Source organism: Lissotriton helveticus, chromosome 2_1, assembly GCF_964261635.1.
Source record: "Lissotriton helveticus chromosome 2_1, aLisHel1.1, whole genome shotgun sequence".
NCBI lineage: Eukaryota > Metazoa > Chordata > Amphibia > Caudata > Salamandridae > Lissotriton > Lissotriton helveticus.
In genome coordinates this window covers 1,793,554,488-1,793,574,952 of record NC_136059.1, presented here as the reverse complement: position 1 = coordinate 1,793,574,952, position 20,465 = coordinate 1,793,554,488, and the positions used below count along the sequence as shown (strand labels likewise).

Here is a 20,465-nt window from a genome sequence, read left to right as displayed (position 1 = left end):
AGGGAAGGCATGGCTTGGCAGTTCGGGCTGGACTGTTCCCATGAGGCACAGGGTCAGACTGATTTGCATATGGCCATGTCTGAACTGGGGTGGCAGAGTGGGCTAAAGAACGGTGATGGATTAAACCCAGATCAGTTGACTGGGGGTGAGTGCTTGTATTGTCAACGCTCCGTCCATCATTTCCTTTGGTTTTTCTTTGTTCGCCATAAGTTGGCAGGGTATGCTCAGACGTGAGTCCCTTGCTCACTTTGACACTCGATTCAAGCAAGCCGGGCTGAAGACGGCTGAAATGCCAGAAACCGGTCCTCGGTAGCTTGTTTCCGGTCCAGGGAAGGCTTGGCTGGCAGTTCGGGCTGGACTGTTCCCATGAGGCACAGGGTCAGACTGATTTGCACATGGCCATGTCTGAACTGGGGTGGCAGAGTGGGCTAAAGAACGGTGATGGATTAAACCCAGATCAGTTGACTGGGGGTGAGTGCTTGTATTGTCAACGCTCCGTCCATCATTTCCTTTGATTTTCCATTGTACGCCATAAGTTGGCAGGGTATGCTCAGACGTGAGTCCCTTGCTCACTTTGCCACTGGATTCAAGCAAGCCGGGCTGAAGACGGCTGAAATGCCAGAAACCGGTCCTCGGTAGCTTGTTTCCGGTCCAGGGAAGGCATGGCTTGGCAGTTCGGGCTGGACTGTTCCCATGAGGCACAGGGTCAGACTGATTTGCACATGGCCATGTCTGAACTGGGGTGGCAGAGTGGGCTAAAGAACGGTGATGGATTAAACCCAGATCAGTTGACTGGGGGTGAGTGCTTGTATTGTCAACGCTCCGTCCATCGTTTCCTTTGGTTTTTCTTTGTTCGCCATAAGTTGGCAGGGTATGCTCAGATGTGAGTCCCTTGCTCACTTTGCCACTGGATTCAAGCAAGCCGGGCTGAAGACGGCTGAAATTGCCAGAAACTGGTCCTCGGTAGCTTGTTTCCTGTCCGGGGAAGGCATGGCTTAGCAGTTCAGGCTGGACTGTTCCCATGAGGCACAGGGTCAGACTGATTTGCATAAGGCCATGTCTGAACTGGGGTGGCAGAGTGGGCTAAAGATAGGTGATGGATTAAACCCAGATCAGTTGACTGGGGGTGAGTGCTTGTATTGTCAACGCTCCGTCCATCATTTCCTTTGGTTTTTCTGGGATGCATTTTGAGGCACACGTGCTAAGAACCTAAAGGTGACTATCTTTTCTGTTTCTGTTTCTGTTTGTGTTTTAACACTTTTTTGGTCAGTCAAGCACAGTACACCTTCCTGAATGAAATTAAAATACCATATTGCACTTAAACATGATATTATGCCTAGAACATGTATTCTGAATTATTCCAAACTACATTACCTCTCTGACATTCAGACACAAAGATGATATCTGTTTTTCACTGAGAGTTTAAAAATATCTTCTACACAAAGTATTTTCCCATCTGTAAGAAAGAGTGTTATTAGTTGGAAAGTAAGTAGCTAATTCTCAATTAATAAGTCTGCAACATTCTGTCTACTGGAAACCGAGTACGCCGTTGTAGCGCTTGACCCTCACAGGGTAGCGAATCAGAGAAGTTCAAGGCCTACTCAGCAGTGAAGGTGTGGGCTAGTACTGCAACAAACAATACCCAATAAATCATTTCCCAGTTAGCGCTTTTACTTATAAAAGTGAAAAGTACTTTATTATGCATACACTACTCAATACTACATATTAATTTACAAATATTTATATATTTTATATATGATGGCAAATGGAAATACATATAGTAACACCTTCCAAACAGTTCACACCCCTATCTAGCCCTGAACTATATAACTGCATTATAACCCATATATACTAGACACAATTCAATGAGGTGCAGGTATCAAAATGCAAGTCTACTGGCTTTGTCAGGGTGTTGATAAATGCAGAAAGATGCCACAATAAACCAACGGTATATACTAAAACTACTAAGGATGCTACCATCTGACAATGACGTTCAACAGGAGATGTAATGATTCCCTATAAACTTTGTGAATGTCAATCAAAATGTGTGCATGAATCTTTCTTCTACATTTAGCTTGCTGCCAATAAAACCTTATGACCATCCAGCAGCGGTTTCCGCACTCTAGAGCATGTGGGTTAAGAGTCCAAGCTTCAACAGTGCTTAAAACTGCGCTAAATATCTCCAGAGTTGACTTTTGAAAAAAAGACCCATAGAACTTTTGTGGGTTCTGCTGCACTCCTGGCAGCCCCCACAATACATTATTTAAATATTAAAGACCATTTTGCTCCTAATGGCCATCCTTAACCAGTGGATGCATGAATTTCAGGCCACTGGAATTTGCCAATTTTCAGGAGAGCTTTATTGTTACTGCTCTCCCTCCTGGCACAGGGTCTATTTCCTGTCTGGGCATCTACCACTTCTCTTGTCCCTGGGGTCTTCCTTAGCAGCACTGTAGGCCTCCTGATTGGGTACTTATAGAGCACTTGGGGTGGAAAAAGTCAGGGGCTCCCTCTTTCTGAAGCTCACACTCCTGCAGGGTCAGGACACAAAAGATCAAGGGGAGCCCTCAAGGATCCTCCAAGCAGGTTCATCACGCTACTGTCCCCGCAGGATGTAGAGAGGCCAGTGCCAATGGCCCTGAGGGGACAGATTCTAGTTCCTGAGTGCTTGCTGAAGTCCAACAGTCCTTTCATACATCTCTGCAGGAATCAGGAGCCATCTTTCTTCCAGCTGGGCATTCCTTCTGCATTGTTTCCTCCTGTCCCGACTGTTCTCAAAATTATTTTCCTAGTACAGGGGCTTTTAAGTGTGGGTGGAAGTTCCAGAAGCTAGGCAGCTCTGCCCAATCCTAGGGTGGCACATCATCATTCCACTCAACCCCTGCCCCATCTCCCATGCACAACATTGTGTGAATTTTCATGACAAAGCCATCAAAAGATTTGTTAAAAGACCTTCTCTGAAGCCTAAGCCAAGCCCTAAACCACAGCTGCCTGGCACCTTCCTTCCAAAACTTCAAAGACTGCCTATTGAAAGAACTTCTCTGAAGCTTAAGCCAAGCCCCTAACTGCCACCGCTGCTTAACCTCTTCTCTCGAAACATTCAAAAGCCGTCCCTCCTGTGACTGTCTCAAGAGATTTGTTTACCTTCTTTTGTTTCAGTAAGGTTTAGCCTTCCAAGGGTACGGGCAGTGAGAAAAATAATTAGAATATGCAGATTCTGTCCACAGCCTCTCCTCTTCCAAGGAGAAGGCCTAATTAGTGGCATAAGACCCTATTGTGTGGGGAGACTTTTGATCCTAAGGCTTGTCAACAAAATCATTATTTTGGCCCAGCAGGGTGAGTCAAAGACCCGAATTTAATCAGGAGCAAAGTCAGAGAAAAATTACAGATTTTAAAGGGCCACAAGGAATGCAGATATCAGGAAATTAATGTCATATCTGCATTTGGTATCTTGATTTACCAAAGGATTGGTGCATCACACTCGTCTCCAGGCTTAACTATGGCAAAACGGTACTTTGGTGCAGATATCACCCATAGTATGAAATGCAGTGAACAACTCGTCATACTTCAGTGAAAAACTACGGTTGTACATGCTCACACTATAAATGCTCACTCATATTACAAGGCCTGCCCAGGTCTGCACCAATCCATGGAGGGCCCGTTCTGTGTCAGGATCCCTGTGCACAGATACCAGACTGAGTTTTAGGGTGGTCTCACAAGCTAAGCCCAGACATGTGTTAACATGTGTGCACATATGTTCACATGCAACCAGCCCAGAGTCTCTTACCTTAGCGGTACAGTAGCCGACATTGTCTTAAAAGGCAGACACTGGCAGTTAGCACTCTCAATCCATTGTAAGAGAGATTACAGTGAGTAAGACTCCAGTGAGACTCACTCACAGTAGAAGTCCATATTCAGGTATTAAATTACTCACACCAGTAGAATGACTTCAAGTTTTGAACCTGTATGTTATGCTACAATTCAATGGATCTGTTTACTCCCATCCAGAAGTGTCTGGATAGCTCACAAAACCAAAGACTAGTTAACTCTCTGCCTTGCTGGAGGCATATCATGTGTACAGTGTGTTGACAAATACAGTTGATAAAATGTATGTGAAACAAGCATTGACACAGCCAACTTGCACTTGCAAACTAATGAAAGCAGTAATATATGTCTGCTGCAGTGATAAACTATTTATTTTAAAATGATTGATTTGTGCATACAATCAATGAATGAGATAAAGAATCAAATGCCTGACTGGTGCACCTTTTTGATGTAAAATTAATTCCCCATTCATTACAATGTCGGTGGAAGGATTCACCAAATGAACAATAGGAAGAAAATGAGACAAAAATACTCCTGTGGTCTCATCCGAGATGTGATTGACAGTGTCTCCAGCCAGTGGCTGGTGGTTCGTGAACTAAAGAAGCGCATGGCTGAAGGTAGCTGAACCAAAGCCTGTTAGAATATGCATGGAATACAATGGGCCTGTGAAACAGAAACATTTATGACTACAGGAACCAGTACCACCGGAATCCTCTTTTAGGTATTCCTACATGTGTTTGTGAATCAAACACTAAATATAAACTCCTCATGAGTAAAAGTGGAAGGACAGCAGAGTCCTTTCTCCGTGCACTAACTATAGATGAATATTTTGAAGTTATTTCTATTTGAGATGTTTTACGGTCAATTCACAAAGGCACGTAAGAGTAAGTAAAAATGCTCTGCAGAAGTACTACTACTTTATGTACTCCAAAATCCTTTGTGACGAGCCTCCAGATGTTTGCCATGAATGGTGCAAACACCATTGCATACCAAGACTAAAGATGCTCCAATTCTCTTTGGTTGCTGTGTATAGTAGAACATTATTTCTACATATTCAAATGTTCAAGAATGACTGTCTGGTTCAAGAGCTTTTGCATGTTCAAGCTAAAACTGCAATCATGTTTTAATGTGTTGTCAGAACTACACCAGCCACAATAAGTTATAGAAAGAATCCAATTTGAATCTCGTTTAGACCAGTAAGGGAGCAAACAAGTAAAAGCTGGAAACCAACACTTAACGTTTCAGTGTTCGATTTCACATTCACTTTGTGCTGCAGAGGTACCACTTCCTCCACACTCGCAAAGGAACTCTCACTGTCGGCAAGGATTTCTCCTGCAAAGTGTCTGTCTTTATAGCAAGTAGAAGTAAGACACAGTAGAAATTCCACCATGCTCCTGGCAGACTGCCTTCCTGCCAGCCTATTTGGCCACTTGAAATATACCCCCAAGAACAGAAATAGTAAAGCTCCACATTACATATCTTCATGGGGACATGTTGCTCTACCTCAGGAGCAACCTATACAGCCTACCATGAAAGACATGGTATGGACCGGTCAGTCTAGATTGAGGGGTTGCTCATAGCATTCCTAATGGACCTCATGGGAGCTGGAGAAGGCTCTGGCAAATGGATTTTCAATTTGGCCCATCCGCCATTCTCATGATGGGTAGGAGGGACAGCAGAAGGTGTGGCTGGATCACTCACCAGTTTCTGGTAACATTCCTGGCAAGGGAACCCTTAGGGCTGGCTGTCTGTGTCAGAATGCAGACAAAAGAACAAGTGCTGACTTCCACATTACAACATTAAACGAAAATAAGGCTGTCAGTGAAAATGACACTGAAAGGTTTTCCGTCAAATAAAACACTATTTTACACTGCATTCACAAGAGCTCCAATGAACTGTGTTAAGTGTTTTTCTGTGCATGTAATACTAAGGGCAGAGTGAATGATGATGCTTCTAATGTTGTGCTCACATGGAAAGTCAAGTGCTCAAGTTTGCTGTCATTTTGGGCATAACAATGCGAACCGGGACCTATTACGTGTTGCTCGAGACTTCAATTGTTATTCTGTAATCATAAAGTATTGGGATGCTGTGTTCCTTTGGCAGCACTTATGGGTAATACATCAGAGGACAACATTGATAGGCACAACATTTGAGAACAGTTTTCATTTACATGAAACATGACTACAGATTGTGGCTAGATGTTAGGTATAGAGCAACGAATTTGAAGGCTGTGAAGTCAACTGAGTGATCAAGGTAGCCTGGAGAACATACAAGGGCTCTACTTTCATTCTGTAGTTGTTGGACAATACCACTGTAAGCATTAACACATTTGTAAAATAATAAATACATTTGAGAAGTATAATGCATATAAGCTGAATGCTATTGTCAAGCAAGAGAATGCAATGTACATATGGGGGGTGATTCTGAAAGGCATTGGAGTACTAATTCACTTACTCATAAACACCTTTCAGAATTGGCCCGATATGTCCAGCATCCTATTAGTAAAAGTAAAAAGAGGGCACAGTCCTTTCAATTTGTGCAAACTACCTATGAATATGTATTTACTATTCCCATTTTAAAATGGGAATAGTGAATATTCCCCACAGTGTGCTACACAATAGAGGCATTGGAAATTGCCTTAAATAGTGTGAGTGACTTTATAGGTTGTCATTGTGTTGTGCATCCTGTTATATTGCATACAGGCCTGTGTATGGGATCTTGTGCTATATGTCCATCAAAAAAATCATGTGTTTCTTTTCTTATTTTTTGTAGTCTTTATATAGCATGAGTTTCCCCAAGGGCAGAGACACTGTTTACAAGCCTGAACAATGTGTAACAGGCAATCAAGAACAGTACAAAGTGTGCATCATCTTTGCAAAGAGGCAAATAGAGAGGAGAGAGCATACAAATAGCATTGGAAATGCAATAAGCCTCTCATTTGTTGGAGCTGGAGCTATGGGCATTATAAATGCCAATGTTTTAACCTATACAATAAATATACCCTTCCCACCTTAATAAAATAAAGTACTCAGTTGTGTTTTTTTTTATGTAGTAAACCTGCAATGGTGACGTAGTGCTGGGAGTGAAAATGGCAGTTCTGACTCCACTAAAATAAGCAGTGTTGTGAGGGTGCAGTACCACAGGCTGTCACTAGGTGTCCCTTGAGACCTCTTATGGCTACATATGGTACGGCACCCAGCAACATGACTAGGCAAAGAATATGGCACAGCAGTGACAGTTTCGCTGTGGATCCCGGTTCGAGTTTGCTGTCAGGCTCAAAATTATGTGATAATGGGCTGATTGCTTAAATTCCCAAAACCCATGGCTAGGTGCACTGTATAAAAAAAAAAAAGAGCAGTGGCCTCGGAAGGGTGGTGTGGGCCTGCAGCAGTGTTGTGGGGGGAGGGGTGGGGTGAGGGGGAGGTATGAGGAGATTAAGAGATATGGAGCAACTGAACAGTGTTGTGGGAGAGGTGAGGGGGAGGTAAGGGAGGTAAAGCGACAGCAAGTAAATGATGTGACAGAAGTTTCACTGCACAAGTAAACAGAACAGTTAACGAGCAAAGAGGTAGGCCAACTAAAAATGGAGTTCTCTCTAAGTATAAATAACTTGAACAGTAAGAACACATATAAGAGGGCCAGTCCTTGAAGGGTACAAAATTCCAAAAGGAGGCACTACTAAGTGTATTTACAGATGAAAAACCAGCATTTTTAAAGGACAGGAACATGAAAAAGATGGGCCTTATTTCCAAGCCTATATGCTAATTACAGCACGTCTCGAAGAGACAGCGCAAGCACTGCCTAGACGAGACCTAAAAAGCACTAAATCAGAAATGCTAGCACTTGCAAAAAGGAAAAAGTGTCCACACAATGTTAATCAATGATAAGGAGGGACCATAGGCAGGCACAGTTATCAGGAATTTAATTTTTGAAATCCATCTCAAAACAATACCTGTTATCTTGGGAAGGAATGCATGGAGAGGTGTAAAGGGAGAAAATGTTATAAGAGATCAGATGGGATACCCTACTTCGGAGTCTGATCTGGAGCGCTGGGAGACCCCGAGTAGCGCTGATGAAGCTATACACACCCACAGAAGCGGGCGGCCTTGCGGTCCCCAACCTGGAACTATACTATTTGGCGGCGCAACTGCAATGGGTGACGGGCTGGCTCAGCGGCAGAAACTTGGGAGATACTGCCACGAATGTCGACGCTTGGACCCATGTGCAGATATGCACGCTGTTCCACCCCTTGACCAGAGCCCCCTGCCCGTCGCAGTTACTCGTGGCGGTGGCACGGAGGTGCTTCCAGCGCAGCCTGAGACTGACCCGAGAGGTGCGACCGTACGCCCGTGTGGCAGCCCTGTGACGGAGGCGGCGCTCGAGAACTGGGCGCAAGCGGGAGTAGAGACGGTGGGAGATTTGTACGCGGACGGCTTCCTGCTCTCCTTTGCAGAGCTGGCCAGGGACACTGATCTACCAGTCGGACAATTCCTCCTACACGCGTCCATAATACGCACGCTCTCGAACTCATGGGGCGACATGTCTGAGGAACCGCCAATGCATCATTTCATGCAATACCTTCATGTCATGGGCAATGGCTCACATATAATTCATTGGCTAGCACAAGCTCTATTGACCCACACACAACACTCTACCCAACAGCTCCGAGAGAAGTGGGCGACGGACAAGGGTCGGGAATGGACAGAAAAAGAATGGAAAATGGTGCTGGCCGGCCCCGTTAACATTCCATGCAACGCCCGCTTTAAAACTATACAGTTCTATATCTTACATAGAGCATACTTATCGCCAGACAAGATAAATAGATATTTATCGATTACCACTGCTGAGTGTCCGAGATGCCTACTGGCTGGAGCGGACTTTCTACATATGCTTTGGACGTGTCCTTCTATACAGGCATACTGGACTACAGTCACAACTCTGCTAACGCTCAGCATTGGTGAAGAGATCCCACACACATGGGAGGCTTGCCTGCTGGGGCTTTATAAGAGGACCAAACTGAATAAGGTACCGGCCAGATTCTGGGATCTGGGAACTATCACAGCCAAGCGCCTGCTCACTAAACGCTGGAAACGGGCTGAATCCCCCCATGCTAAGCACTGGCACGCATCATTCACCAACTGGGCAGAGGCGGAAAGTGCTACTCTCCACCGAGAGGAGACGGCAGGCATGAGGAAATTCTCCATAGCACAACTCTGGGATGACACCTTGATATCCTTCCAACGGGCAAGTCTAGACCAGGGAATAACGTAAACACAGCCTTCCCGGAGCCGGCCATATACATAACACGCAACAGTGGCACATATACCCACAATGGCACACACGCGACCTGAATGCGATACGTGAAGAGATGACTATCTGCACGGAGGGGCACTTACATGATGCTGCGTAACAATCACTACATACCACCCTCATACTCACGACCCCGACATCTAGATTAAACCGACCACTGATGGTCCCTCTCCCCCACCTCTCCTTAGAAACACCCACACCCAGCAGGACTCCCATCGTGCAACGATCCAGCACAGAACTCAAAGACAGATCTCCATAGCCAAACATTGACATTCAACATGACATGTTCATTTCTTAATATCCTCCTCTTAGTTCAGTATTCAAACGATTTTTGCTTTTCTTTTCTCCCTATTTGTTCATACCTATACATTAGTAAGCACAGTTCAAGCAGATATGTTCTTCTATTCGCCTCTACGCTTGGTCCCAAGCGGCCTCTCCAATAGTACTCTTTGTTGAGACACACTGGCGTCCCCAGCATGTACAGACTCGCTACAAACTGGTATAGATTGAACTAATTGTCGCAGCCTGCTCGACAGTTGATACCCCTACACAATTAATACAATAGCTGGCGAGCCACATGCAGACGGATGGGGAGGGTTGGAGATGGAGGCGTCACTTCGTGACCATGCCGCCCGCACCACCTCTCATCCCCACACTCTAGGCCGTGCAGATTGTACCGCAGGGCATCATCGTATGATATACACAGCATACCACCTTAGGTGGCGCTCCGTCACTTACGCTGAGATACAAAGTGAGATGTGGAAGCAAATTGGATATGATTTAATGTGACTCTGCAATGTACCTATACTGCTAAACAACCTGAATGCTTTATCGCGTATTTGCAACAAATATAAATGTAAGTTGTTTCTAAATGTTGGAAAAACTAATAAAATATATACAAACAAAAAAATAGAGAGCAGATGGGATGGGAGGTGCAGTAGAACACCTTCAGCTTATGACCATGAGGGCGACAGAAAACATAATGTGTTATTTTGGTGTTTTTTTAAGTAGTAGTCAGAGCACCCAGGCAGAACTCCAGGAGGGGCCATGGTCTACATTTTTGAGCTGCACTCTGAGATGGATCGAACCAAAGATGGAAGTTTCTTAAGAATTTACGTCTTGGAGCTAAAGTACTACAATGGCTAGCACTCTATTGAAGAGATTCATTGCTTAGGATTTTGGGCACATGGCAGGTATATTTATTTAATTTAAAAACAAAAATTAAAAAAATACACACAGATAGCATTGGTTTTAAACACCCGCTGAAAAATAAGAACCAGGGTAATAAGCACTGGAAGATCTAGCTAAAATTCACATGCCCACATAAACCCAAAAACAAACTTCAAGCACTATGCTTGAAATCTTTCAGTAAAACAAAATGCCGAGCAAATCTGGGGAAAACATTAATTGCTACAAGCAGATGTAGAAAGGATACACTCCCCCATGACAATGTATACTGTAACCCTGCTGTCCTTCTTTAGAATTTTAAGCTGTTGATTTTTGAGGTGAATCACTTTGATAAAAATCTACCCAAGGTTTCATGGCTTACACATCTGACGTGGAATGTATCACTTCTATTGGTAATTTCTTATACCAGTGCCCCTTTTGGTAATGCAACTCATAGTTCAAAGAAGCAGACTTTAACTGGAAGTAGGTCTCTCTCAATGGCACCAGAGCTCATGTAATGCCAGTTCTTATTCGTATTGGTCAAATGATCACAAATGTCTGATTCATGAGGTTCTCTCATATACGTTTCAAAAAACAAACTGTCCAATGTGTTTGCAACACATACTGTGAAATATCCAAAGATTAATTCCCATGAGAGTATTACATCAGAAAAGAAAACGGATTCTAATCTCGGCTCCTCCTCCATAAAGCGCTGTGTAGTCCTGTATAGATCACTTTACCTCCCTTTACCTCAACTGCCTTATCTAGAAAAATTGGAAGTGGTAGGAAACAAGCTCTATGCCAGTATAAAGTAGGACGTACACCAAATTGGAAAGTCAACAAGTCGCATATGTTTTAAAAGCCAGCTGTGAATGCTGACAGCCCCTGTTGGTTTCTTCTTCACAATCTGATTCGTTTTTGTGCAGTAATGTGAAAATCAATTTCAAGCCCCAGTGCCTAAATGGGCCCAAGGAAGGAACAGATTCAGAATTAGACCCCACTACAATGCACTTGTAGATCAACAAACCAGTGCTAACAGTAGTAGGTTGAGTAAGTTGCAGAGCGAATTGCCTTGCACTGTGATGGGTTTTCCCAGTGTTTGGTAATAGCTTTGTTTGATCTCACCTGTCCTTGCTGCATTGACTCATAGGCAAAGCCAAGAAGTCTGGCCTTGGTAAACTGGTGTAATTTACACTTTTACTTTGTTTTATTACAAGCTTATGCTACACACACAAAAAATACAACCCTACAAAAATATAGCGATCATATGCTGGCAATAAAAATGTTAAATAAAAAAAAAACTCTGGTCTACAATTTTAATAGAACTGTATGTTTGCTTCCTGGCAAGCAGCTGCACATCAACTCGGATCGATTTTTTGGGGGGGGTACATTGCAAAAAAATTACTATTGGCATTGAATTACTTCAAGCTAAAAACATTATTCAGTTACACAAAGGGGACTTAAAATAATCACTCGCAAAGGAAACAGGGCGGGCTTTAATATGCCAATGCACATAAACACAGGCTTTCACAAAAGCTGTTTACAGGCATCGAATGCACGGATGTTGTTCAGTACATTAAAGCTGGCCCTACTAGCTTTGTCAATGCTGAAGAAAAAAAGGAACAACAAAAATGCTTGCATGTATATACTGCATATAGGAGATAATCTGAATGTGACAAATAGAGTGTTGATTGAGTGTACATTCTAAGTGTAAACAAGTCCCTTGTGCACTCTAATGGAAGTAGTTCACAGAAGAAAGAATTATACACCAATCAGCCTATAGCGTGATGTTTGAACCAAAACAAACTATGAATGATTTCCCCACTTGATGTACAGGATCTTGGAGACTGTCTCACAAAACATCCTCCTTTAAATGTATTGAGCTCTGTTGCTTTCTGGGTATGTTCCTCACATATACATGCTAATACTTGCAGCTGAACTTATTAATGAACAGAAAGGGCAGCTCCAAAGCCCCTTTACCTATATATGTATTTGTTACTTAGGATTTTTTGTAGATCACAAAAGGCATGAGAAAAAAAAGAAAGCCATCTCTAAACCAGACCTTATGAAAAGGCACTGTTTTTGGAAGCCTTTCCAAGCCCCCAGATGAACCAGTAGAAAAGGTACACATGCAAAGAAACTTAAAGACGATGATTATCCAGTCTATAGGAGCGATCTAAGTTTGCAAAAATGTATGTATCGGAGGCAAATGCAGACAACCCCCAGTGAGGCAGAATTTGGTGATGTGAAACGCACATTAGGATATTATCAAACATTAATGGTGAAACTTTGCCTAACGCATGCCTGTTTTTGTCTGACTGGAGAATGCTGGAATAAGCTTACATTTCTGCACATCAACAGCAGCAGCTTTCCAGCATTGTGCGTCTTGTATTTTGTCATGGCTTTGCTTACTAGTATATTCTGAGTAGTTAGGCCTCCTGCTAAGTCAAGGTAAGTGTCACATTATTACGTGAGGTGCAGGCATCCAAAGCAAAGTAGCAGATACTCGTTTTATCACAGTAAACCCATGGTGAAAAGTATGACTTAAAAAAATTGATGCAACTATGACATTAGAAGTGCTTCTGTTCAGGTAATGTTGAAGTGCTGGTATGAAGCATAACAAAGTTTATTTTAGCTCAGTTGTGTTCTAGTAACTTATTTAGAAATAGTGAACAATAGTGTTCATATGCGTTTGAAGAAGTGATAAATATGAGAATGAAGCACAATAAATGTTTTTATGACTTTCAGAACTTCAGAGTAACCCACGTGCAATGTCCTCATGCAAAATCCAACATTCACCGAAATAACATCAATGTTCCGTAACGGGTGCACTTTCCCTTGTTCACACAATCTTTAGTAAAGACCTCCAGTCCTCCATACATTGACTGTGTAACAACAAGTGTGTGCCTGGGTGCTGTCTAGATGGCTGAAAAGCACTGGTGGTACAATTTCAAACTTTTTTTCTGTGAAGTATTTTTCCATTTGTAATACCGGTTATCCAACATGTAACAAATCTGCAAGACTATGGCCACACCAGCAGGCCAAAGGCGGATTTTGTAACAAAAATGTGCGTTCCTTTCAGATTTGGATTCCCGTCATTTGCTACTGGAAAAGGATACACACTTTGGGAAGCCAGTAAGATACATTTCTTGCACGAGTTACAATTGCACTGCAGAAATGTAGGAATCTATTAAATACCCATAACGCATTTCAAAGATGCAAATATATCAAGTTAAACTATGGCCCGACACTAAATCTCTAGATAGACCAAACTATTTGTGTTAATTAAATGAGCAAAGGGGAAGAAGATTAGACATTTATGTGTTGCAAAGTTTCTGAAAATTCAACAGACCAACCCACATCACTATTCAATGGTTTAGGCTGCATCTGACATGACTACCTATTCAAAGATAGTTTATTTTGAGACAAAGTCCATAAAACCATATAGATAAACTACAACACCACATGCTAGACAATAATATAACACTTAGAAATTAACCTTAAAATTGATGATACACACAAATTAGGATAAAATGTGTGTAATCGGTATAAAATAAGCAAAGAAATAAGAACTTCTGTTCCAGAGCACATGTGCCCAATTTAACCTCCAATCAGCAGAGAGTGGAAACGCGGGCACAGTTGCAGCAAAGAATGTTGTGCAGAAAATAGTGCTCACAGACTGTAAATAAAACATACTGAGTACAACACAAGTAAAAGGGCCAGTCCTCATGGGAGGTTACAAAAGTAGAAATTAACCTTAAAATTGATGATGCACACAAATTAGGATAAAATGTGTGTAATCGGTATAAAATAAGCAAAGAAATAAGAACTTTTGTTCCAGAGCACATGTGCCCAATTTAACCTCCAGTCAGCAGAGAGTGGAAATGCGGGCACAGTTGCAGCAAAGAATGTTGTGCAGAAAATAGTGCTCACAGACTGTAAATAAAACATACTGAGTACAACACAAGTAAAAGGGCCAGTCCTCATGGGTGGAGGAGTGTGGCTCACTGATTAGAGTGGCAGACCCTGTGCAGAGGTCTGGCCCGGGACCAGGGTTCAATTCCCGACGCGGCAGGGTCCTGAGCCCAAAAATGTCCACGGACTCGATAATTCTCGCCTCGGTGCCTATTCTAATCATGGGTTCCCACGCTGCAACTCTGGGCAATAGTTGCTTAATCTCCACTACGGCGGCCCACCCGCTGCGGGATGCCTGGCTTTCACCCTGGGGATACCCAGTAGGGGTTATCTCACAGGGAAATGCCAGGACGGATTCCCAAGGCAAGCGCCTTGATGCCTTCGGGTGATACGTGCGCTATATAAGTCGCAATACATACATTTACAGGTTACAAAAGTAGAAAAGGCAGTACTAAGGATGGACTACTAAGCATATTCACAAATCAAAAGCAACCATTTATAAAGGACAGTAACAGAAGCCAATTGAAAAGATGGGAGAAAAATGGGCGGAAGTTCAAGTCCATACCTAAATACAGTATGTCTCGAAGAGACAGCGCAAGCGCTACCTAGTCAAGACCTAAAAAGGGGCTGACCTACCGTGGAAGGACTGCAGAATCTGCCCAAAACCAGCCTGGGAGAAAAGAGGGAATTAAAGAGAAAAATGTAAAGGCCGGTTTTGTCTATGGTCTACTCGTTAACTTTTATGTTTTCATGCTGAGATGTTCCTCGCCAGGTAGAATCAAAGGCGTGACAAGCTATGAGAATATATTGATAATTGAATATGTAGAGCGCTAGTTGAAAGGCCGAGGTGTCTTGATAAAAGAAATTACAAAATTCTGGTTTAATTTTTTCTCTCCTAAAATTGGAGGAGCAGCTTAATGGCAAAGGCCATTTATAGAGTCCATAATAGACTTGGTAAGGATTGCTAGTGGGCCAGCCACAGCTAATGGCGGAAGAACTGCTGACTATTTACCCCTCCGATGTTGGACTTCTTTCATACCGGAACTGCTTTATAGAGGCATATTGCAGACAAGTAATAGGGGAGAGGGGTTGGCCTAACGGCTAAGGCGCTCGACCTCGGACCTGGGGAACTTGGTTCGAGTCTCGGTAACGACGCCAAAAACCCCCTGTGATTCTGGGCAAATCACTTAATCTCCCCGTGCCTAAAAAATGAAAGTGTGTCCTCATGTAACGTAACTGGTGCTATGTAAAGCGCTCTGATAACTGATTCGGTTCGGTTCAAGTTCGCGCTATATAAAACTCTAAAAAAAAAAAAAAAAAAAGTAAGAGGTGGTGAAACCATAAAGGTATTTCCTCCACAGTTTCTTACATTTTTTGAAATGTGTAATCTGCTCGAATTTCACAAAGTTTCTGAAGGTTAAAAATAATAAACAGCAGCAGAAAACGTCGATAAAAGTGGCTGTCAGGAGAAAATCCCTGAAAACATTCTCACAAAAAGTTATTGCGAAAAAACGTACTTGCAAAACATTTTTTTATGAGGAGAACTCCTTCCACAAGGGAAGTAGGACTAATTTGGCAAACTCACCAAACTGCAAAATTGGACGAACAGTGAAGATTACCACCCACTGACTGTCTACTTCGAAGCCAAACTTGGAAACTTCACCCACTACTGTTGTTCTTCATCATTAAGGAAGAATAAACAAAAGATGTAAAGGTTTAGGGTAATGCAGTACTCTAATTATGTACTATATAGTGGGTATGTTTGCCTTCTGTCTTTTGGTATACAACGCATGTGATACTACTCTATGAATAATATATGTAAAACTAAATATAAGCTTACAGCACAAAAACCTGAGTGAAAGACTGATGCAGTGTGAACATGTTTTAAATGCAAATGCAGTGGCATTTGTTTCTTATTTCTTTTTAAATATGTAATTTAAATGAGAAGCAAAGAAAGCTGGTATCAGAGCAGATGAAATACAGAAAAAATACAATATATAAGTAATATAATGCCAATTCGACTTAATTATACTTTAACAATGAATGCTCTATAACCAAATGTGAAATATTTGATGAAATAGGGACTTTGCTTTCCAATACAAGGTATGTGTGTGGCACTGTCCTCACTTTGGCATTGTGTTAAATCAGAGCCCACAGTGTCTAAGACATACATTGGCCCCACATAAACAAGCATGTTTGTAATCACGGCCTTACCTGATTGCATGTGTTGATGTCTATTCCCCCCTTAATGTACTCCACAACCTTATCCAGATTGCCAGCTCTGGCAGCACGGAGGAAACTTGCGTTGCTGTCCGACTGCAAAGGGAGACACAGGAAAAATGGTTTAAGTGAGAGAGCACATGAGAAGACTATGATTTGCACACCACACAGCACATCAAACCAGAGTTAACATCAGAGTAAGGGAGATGAAAAAGGTGCATTCATTTTCGGATTTCATTTGGTTTCTGAACAGGTGAGCTTTTAAAGCAGTTTTTTAATGATTGTCTAGATAATTTTTACAACAGAAGTTGAGGTACATACATTCTGATGTATCTAAAACAGGAACAAAGTTGTGCAATTTTTTAATTTGTTGTTTTTTGGGTTCTTTTTAGAATATTAGGACAGTGAACTGAATCTTTGACTCTTCCATTTCAACAAAAATATCACCGCTCTGGTCTTGGCATATATTAGAGTCCACAAACTGGTTAGGTCATTTTCCTTCTTTTTTTTTTGGTTGAGTTGTCTTGGCCAAAAGGCGCTATTTATGTTTCATTTCAATTTAATACAAGAGCTCGATATATCCACACTGTCATTTGTCAAACAAAACACCGAAAGGATTTGCCAAGCTAAGCTCCTAGTGGTTTCCTCAGAAATAGTTCAAAATAATACATTGGGGGTACTCGTACGATTGTGCAGCCACATTATACACAAGTGGGTCCAGATAAAACAAAAGCAATAAATTTGCACAAATTACATGCTTGGGCCTCTTGCTCAAGCAATGTCATATGCAAAGTGCACCAACCCAACTATTCTTTAACTGCAAAACATCACCTTGCCATCCGGATGTATGACATTACAACGCATGCTTTTACCACGCATGCCTTTACAACGCGGTTTTTACAACGAAAACCTTTACAACGCATAGCGCTTTGGGGTGCTGGATAGTGAATAGTTTAATTTACTATTCCAACTCCAGTCCCCGTGGACACTAGGGAAGGTGTTGGATAGTAAATTAAACGTATTCCCTATCCTAGAGCGCCCCCCAGCGCAATGCGTTATAATGGTTTGCGTTGTAAAAGTTGCGTCGTAAAGGCACTGCGTGGTAAAATTTGCGTTGTAAAGGATGTTTCCCTTGCCATCCTGTTATTAAAGAAAGTAAAGAGAAATCGCTCCACTTTGCAACTTTTGTATGATCACAAAACCAACTACAATCTATTGACTATTTCTTACCCATAAGCCTCTAGGGATAGAATGTTGGCCAGCAGGAAATCTAAGCATCATAAAAAATGGATGTGCAAGTGTACCAGCCTAACAACATTATTCTAAGTCTATTAGCCTGGAGTGGATTTTTAGATATGTCAACCTTGTAATACACTTGATTGATAATAATTCATTCCTTGTTTGGATTGAAGCATAATATACAGCAAAGAAAAGGGTTTTAGGCTGATTAGATAAGGACGAATCCAATCTAGACAATCGCAGAACGTAAAGTTCCTTTTGATGAACACAATCTTGGTAACATTATAAAAGACTGCATCTCACGGTTCGACAATCTTTTTGAAATCTCAATGAAATAGTTCATTCATTTTTGCAAACTCCAATTTTTGACTTATTGGGGATCAGTGCAAAATGAACAATGCAAAAAACTAAATCTCATAGCGTGTTTTTTATACAATTAGTTCAGAAATGCTTGATGAGCCTCGAACCGAAACCCGCTTAAGAGGCCACATCTTCATGGCATGTGGTGCCATCATTATCCTCTTGTGGGATTGGGAAAGCTCCCAAACCAGAGAAATTTGTCTAATCATTTATTTAAATTCTTTTGTGTACAGTTAAGCTTATTTCCCATTATACACCAAATAAGATGAGCCGACTTCAGGATTTATGCTCGAGTAACTATTAGTCACGATGCACCCCTGTTGCTGTAATTAACACATTTTGCATGTGTTAATCTGTCTTGCCTTCTGTTAATGGGATATCCTGCTCTACGTTCTCCGAGTGTTGGGTATGTAGGTTTCTATTTTGTTTAAATAAAAGCATATTTTAGTTTAATGAGCACATTATTTATTATGCCATTAAGTAGACATTAATTAAACTGAACTTCTATATGGAAGCATTGCTTGAAAAGTGGTAAGTAAAGCTGTTGGCTAATTATTGTAATTTTGTTTGAGAGTGCACGACTGGGAGCAATGAACCCAAAAATATAATGCCAGGGGATCACTGCCAGCAAAGTAAATAAAAAAAGACAACTGGCCAGCGAGAGAGCCCGCCCAACATGGTAAGGCCATGTCGCAAATTTTATCCCCAAGCAAAGTATAAAAAAATTGAGACTGAGCTACATATATTAGCGCCCGATTCTCCTCATATATTGCTAGAAAGCTTCGAGGTTTGTGAGTAAATTGGAGTGGAAAGATTGAAAAAATTTCAATACACCAGAGTCTACAATAGTACTCAGGTACACTAATTCTCCGTAGCTATAAATTATGCATGTGTCTTAATAAGCACCCAAAATAAATCTCTGCTTGCGCAGCAAACATATCAGTGCAGGGAGAGAGCAGCACCGAACTCATACACTGCTCCCCGGTGGAAAAATTGAAATAAAAAATTATATGCTAGCATAGGCGAACCGGCTATAAGTCCTGTGAAGGACATACTAACAGGCCCACCCTTGTGGATACGACAAAGACAGAACTTCTAAGTCCGTGTCTGTGTTCATTTTACAGCTGGAATCCAGTGTACGGCCTTAGAACAACATTTTCTACTTTACCTCCTTATCCTTGGGTTGTGTATTTACTCTGTGCTTTCTGTTGCTGTCAGTAGGGCAGCAGCAGAAGGCAGTGATAGGCAGGGCACTTTAGTTTTAAAGTGTGCATGTCTTTTTGGCCAGTCGTCTTGCGACGGGCAGCCAAACATACACATTTTAAACCTCTCTAACCCAGCATACGGCTGGGTTAGAGAGCAGCAAGAGAGGCTGCTCTCTCCAATCCTGATGCTGCTCTCATGCAGCATAAGAGCAGCACCGGGATTAGTTACTGCTGTGTCCTAGTGCCTGCCTGCCTGGAGAGAAGATCCGAGAGAGGAGGTCGTCGTGCCAGAAAGGTAAGTGGAATGATTTTTGTTTAAAATTCTTGTTAATTTTGGTCCCCGCCTCACCAGCCTCCTTACATGCCAGCCGCCACTGGAATTAACCCTTTACAGATGAAAATCAAGAGTTGCTTGTTGGAGATGTCCCATCTTGCACTTTTTTCAATTGTTCTTTGAAATGTACATATTACAAACATGCAGGCCGGTTTGTTGAAGACATGGAGCACATTTTCTAAAGTGATCCAACCTGGACCTACCAGTAAAGCACACTTCTCCAGAACAGCCACAAATCCCCAGCAAGCCGCCCTTGAGTTCTCCTTGGGCTAAACATACTCAGAGAAGGCAATGCAAAAGGTGCATGCAAACTAAATGGGAACCACCACATCTGGAAGACCAGCGCAGTCAACTGTAATCAAGGTAAGCAACATAACACTGAAACAGCTTAATGGTCCTGCATAAGACCTAAACAATCAACAGTTACCACAGCCAGCTGTAAGCCTCGCAGACTTTCCAGCAAACAAACACGTCCACGGTCATGATATAAAGTCCCAATGGACCGAATCACCACTGGACATTCAGACTCTTCCATCCACGTCACCGTAAACACTAATTCCAAATCAGTAATGGCTCTCTATAGAGTGCTTTAAAGCTTGATAGTTTTACACAGTAGGAAACCCTGCACCCAATCTGTTATTGGAGGGTGCAATGGCACAATGTAATCAATACTGGCAGATCGATGGAGCGTTGGCAGTAGATGGCCCACTGTTTGAGAGTACGTCATTAGGCACCCATAACAACTAACTTTCTTATTGTCTGACGTGTGTCGGGGAATGGAAGGGCGGTCATTTAATTGTGTAATGAATATACTAAGAGTGCCCTAGGCTGTGATAGAGATCTGCCTCACAGGGAGTGGATGGGGAACAGGAGCTCATGGACAACATCAG

The 20,465-nt window shown here is 42.2% G+C and overlaps 1 protein-coding gene across 6 annotated transcripts in view; it reads right to left on the bottom strand.

Moving 5' to 3' along the window:
* ANK2 (ankyrin 2) overlaps positions 1 to 20,465 on the bottom strand; it is a 1,987,506-nt gene that overhangs the window by 963,798 nt on the left and 1,003,243 nt on the right. For all 6 annotated transcript variants that reach the window (XM_078676735.1, XM_078676733.1, XM_078676736.1 and 3 more), the window contains one exon: positions 16,432 to 16,533. In XM_078676735.1, the coding sequence (XP_078532861.1) occupies positions 16,432 to 16,533 (102 nt within the window). The remainder of the gene's footprint in view (positions 1 to 16,431; positions 16,534 to 20,465) is intronic.